We start from the raw sequence: 4,687 nt of genomic DNA, 5'->3' as shown, positions 1-4,687 counted from the left end.
TTCTTTTCTTTACTCGGCTGAATAAACACCCTTGAAAACGCTTGGCGAAAATTTCTTTATTCCATTGGATCTAACAAATTTCCACCACAAATATTATTCCCCCTTTTTGTCAAATTTCACACAAACTCTGGAATAAAGAGAAAAGAATCAGGATGTTTATATTGTCAAATAATTAGTAACAACTTTTCTCTGAAGAACAAAGACCCCAAAGCACAAATCTTCAATCCAAAGTTGTATAATGAAGCAAAATAAAAGAAAACAAAGTTGTAAATGTTCTTTCTACAAACACAATCTTCTCCTTCAGTTTGTTCTCTTGTAGTTTCTGTGTAAAACAAACAGAGAAAGTCTTTGATTGTGACGTCACTGATTCCATTTGTGTTTCAGCTTCCTTCAGTTCACATGACAACAACACAAAAACATGAACACAACATTTGTGTGAAATTTGAAGTCAAACAGTCAAATCCCAAAGTTCAAAGAAACGAAAAGAAAACAACAGGCAGACAACTGGTTTCACGTGGAGAAGTTTTAATAAAAATCCACAAGACTAAATCAGGGTCAGGCAGGGAGATGCCAGTCACGAGCATGGGATAATCCAAGAAGACAGTGGAGTGGTCAGGGCCCAGGCAAGGGTCAGGGCAGGCAATCAGAGATAAAGCAGGGTCAGAGACAGAAGATCAGGTCCAGGTAGAAACGCTCAGTAATGCAGGCAGGGTGGCACAAACAATACTTTGCACTGAGTGTGTCTCTGTGTGCTACTTAAGAAGCAGGTGGGTGATTATCTGATTAGAGACAGCTGGGCAGGAACCAGAAACTGTGAGCTGGGGCTGCTGGGAGACAAAGTTCAGTTATTACTCTGGTGACTGTTCCAGCTGGTGGCCAGAGGGAGAGTCAGAGCTCTGACTCCTGACACTAGCGATTTTTCACTTCTCTTTTTATTTGACTACAAACACGACTCCACAGAATATTTACAGTTAAAATGTTTAGTTGAAAATGATGGAAAGCAGAGAAATCACTAAAAACAAACATTTGACTTCTTTCGGGAACTTCAGGAACTATTTGAGTTTACAGAACTCTGCTGTGACTCCAACAACATGACCCACCCACACTCCAGCATGGAGCGGCTGAGTGAATGTGGTCTGGACTCTGTGGAGGAGAGTCATGCTTTCAGAGACGCTGTAGAAGGACAGAACACCTGCTGTGTGATCCAGGTACACACCTATTCTGGAGGAACCACGAGCTGAGATGGAGGTTTTTATGCTGTTGTGGTAAAATGAGAAACTTTCTGGAGAACAACTCATTGCCCAAGATTTATCATTATAACCAAATCTACTTTTGTCTCCAGATCTGTTGATGTTCTTGTACGCGACTGCTACATTAACTATTCCATTCCACTCAACCTCCCAGTAACAACGTCCAGTCAGACTCTCTCTACTCAGGACTTGTAACTTTGTGATAAATCTGTCTGGATGATCAGAATCAGACTGAGATTGAATCATAAACATCACCTTTCTGTTCTCCTCTGACAGTAACAGTCGTCTGTGTGCTGTGTTTGGATCCAGTCTGATTTGACATGAATATTTTAAGAAGTAAGCTCTGCTCTTTGGTTCTGGATCTGGTAGTAAAACATCCACATGAGTGACTGTCAGTGAGATGTTTGTCTGTTCCTCTCTCAGAATGTCCTGCAGTTTGTCTCTGAGCTCTGACACAGCTGCTGTCACCTCCTCAAAGTATCTCAGAGGACGGACATTGATGCTGGATGAGTGTGTGGACTCACTGAGTGGTGGCAGTGAGACGTAGTTGAGCAGAAACTGGCTGTGATCCTCTGTGAGTGAGAGCTGCTTCAGCTCAGCGTCTCTCCTCTTCAGCTCAGTGATCTCCTGCTCCAGCTCCTCCTGAAGATCTTTGACTCGACTCACTTCAGTTTGCTGCTGGGATCTGATCTGCTGCATTACATCACAACTTCTTTTCTGGATGAGATTGATCATCTGAGTAAAGATCTCCTCACTGTCCTTCACTGTTTGATCAGCAGAGTGATTGATGGCCTCCACCTCCTGTTGAAGCAGCTTCACCTCTTTCTCTCTGTCCTGGATTCTCTGCTGGATTTGTTGTTGACTCTCCTCCAGATCTCTCTGCCTCTCAGTCCTTTCTGCTGCAGCTGAGACTATTTTATGTCCCTCATGTTCCTCTACAGAGCAGAGATAACAGATACACTTCTGATCAGTGCGACAGAACATCTTCATCACCTCATCATGAATGGAGCAGATGTTCTCCTGCAGGTTCTTGGAGGGTTCCACCAGCTTGTGTTTCTTGAATGCAGCTTCATCCAAATGAGGTTGAAGGTGTTTCTCACAGTAAGAGGCCAGACAGATCAAACAGGACTTGATGGCTTTCAGTTTTCTTCCAGAGCAGACATCACAGGACACATCTTCAGGTCCAGCATAGCAGTGATCAGCAGGAGCAGCTTGGAGTCCAGTCTTCTTCATCTGCTCCATTATATATGCTAACATGGTGTTTTTTACCAGAACAGGTCTCGGCATAAAAGTCTTCCTACATTGAGGACAGTTGTGGATTTTCTCCTCTCCATCCCAGAATCCTTGAATACACTTCATGCAGTAGTTGTGTCCACAGGGAATAGTCACCGGATCCTTCAGCAGATCCAGACAGATGGAACAGCTGAAAGTTTCTTGATCCAGATCGACTCCTTTCTGCGCCATTTCTCCTCTCAGACACAAAGACTGTTTTAGTTTCACTTAGAAACAGGTTTGACTCTGATCCTCCAGTCAGATGTTTTAACTGTGAATTCAGCCAATCAGCTTCTCTTCCTTTTGGTTAGGCGCATCCTGTCAAAGCAGATCTGATGTGTACAGAGAAGAACTTGATGTTGCATGTTAATTTAATTTTTACTTTATTCCCAGTTGAAGCTTATTGTTTCTATTTTAAAACCTGTATCATTATCTTGGTTGATGGCTCAAAAGGGACTTTTTTCCTGACACCAATTTGTTTAGAGTAAAACAAAACTGACTTTGACATTTTTGACTTCTCTCTAAATAAGATATAATCCTTCTGAAGACTTAAGGCCCAAATCAAAAAGAAACACACAAAGCATACTCAGAAAAGGTAGAGATTAAACAACAAATTATTGCTGGAGAAATGTAAATGTATTTTTTTCAGCTACTTGAAGGCTGAAGCTCATCTGAGCATTTTTTTCCCTTTTTTCTTTTTTTTTTGTTGGCATGCCCGAGGCCACTTCTTCATCAGAATCAGCTTTCCATGTCGCAAGTTATTTACCTTTTGGAATATCCCATTGGGGTCGCCACAGCAAATCACCTTTCACGGATTCACACATTTGGTTTGACAGAGATTTTTTACACCAGATCCCCTTCTTGATATAACCCTGTACTTTATCCAGGCAGAGGACTACAGCCGACTTGACCCTGGTTTCTATTCATTTTGTTGTGAAGTTTTACCAGCAGTTTTCTTTGAGGGTATTACAATGGCCTTTTAATTAGGGCGCTTTGTTTAAGACCCCTATAAACTGGAAGACTGTTAAAAAGCAAATTTGAGTTCAAGAGTGTTTTGAAGAAACAGTTAAATGGACAGGGAGTGTCATGTTGTGCTTGCTTGTAGGGCTGCCATGATTAGTCGACTAATCGACAACTAATCAACTATTAAAATAGTAGACAATTAATTTGGTCACAGAAGCGTTGTTTTTTGTTTTTTTTTCCATGTTTTGATCTCAAAACTACAATTCATGCGGTCCGTGAAGACCTTTTAACACCTACTTTACAATTCAACAATGCACCAGTCATTGTTCTACTGTTGTTTTCCTCAATGAAATGTACCCATGCAGCAGTTTAAAACAACTGGAGGAGCATGCTGTCGACATTTTTAGATGAGGATTTACTCTGGAGAAATAGATTTCACTCTGAGGTCATGTGCTTTGGACTTTTTTGTTTGTTTAATGTTCGTTTTTCTTTTTTTTCACTGTTTTGGTTGTAGCTTATAAATTATAAGTTGCATATCATACAGAATGGTACAGCTCCTCCATAAAATCACCAACCAAAGTTTATTGTACTTTGTACTGTACTTTTCCATCCTGCAGCCTGAATTAATTCAATTCAATTTTATTTATATAGCCCAAAATGACAAAGGAAATTTGCCTCATTGGGCTTCATGCAGGTAATTTTCTTTCTTATAAGTCATAAAATATGAACAATAGTTAAAAACTAACAGACTGAATAAAACTAGTTATCCCTGACCTTAGAACCTCCCTCCCGGTAAGGAAAACCTTCTAAAAAAAACTTGAGTCAGGAAAAAAGAAGAAACCTTAGGGATTCCCACATGAAGGAGAGATCCTATCCCAGGACGGACAGGCGATACCAGAACTATTAAAGAAAGATTAGCTTCTACAACTATGTATCTAAGAGTTCATTCAGATGGAGCTGAGGGACGAATGATGATGAAGTCCATAGTCAAGATGAAGCAGAAGTGCAGTCCACGGCCAGGAGCAGGAGGACAGACGACCCAGCAGGAATCTCTCTCACTCAGAGATGCAGGATGGTGTCGGGGGCGTGGTCCACTGCCAAGAGTGGGAGCGTCGGCGATTCACCGGGGATCTGAAATCTCTCCCGCTCCCCAGAGGAGAGTGGGAAAGAAGAACAACATGTGAATGGAACTGCACCAACAA

The 4,687-nt window shown here is 41.4% G+C and overlaps 1 protein-coding gene across 1 annotated transcript; it reads right to left on the bottom strand.

Annotated features, from left to right (window-relative positions):
• Positions 1 to 739: 739 nt before the first annotated feature.
• LOC112138258 (tripartite motif-containing protein 16-like) lies at positions 740 to 2,729 on the bottom strand. The gene has a single exon (XM_024260822.2). It carries the CDS (start codon positions 2,712 to 2,714, stop codon positions 1,053 to 1,055), a length of 1,662 nt encoding a protein of 553 aa, XP_024116590.1. The 5' UTR covers positions 2,715 to 2,729; the 3' UTR covers positions 740 to 1,052.
• Between the last annotated feature and the right edge of the window lie 1,958 nt (positions 2,730 to 4,687).

Source organism: Oryzias melastigma, unplaced genomic scaffold (genome assembly GCF_002922805.2).
Source record: "Oryzias melastigma strain HK-1 unplaced genomic scaffold, ASM292280v2 sc00316, whole genome shotgun sequence".
Classification (NCBI taxonomy): domain Eukaryota; kingdom Metazoa; phylum Chordata; class Actinopteri; order Beloniformes; family Adrianichthyidae; genus Oryzias; species Oryzias melastigma.
Note: the sequence above shows the minus strand (reverse complement) of the source record. Positions and strands in the feature narration are given on the sequence as shown.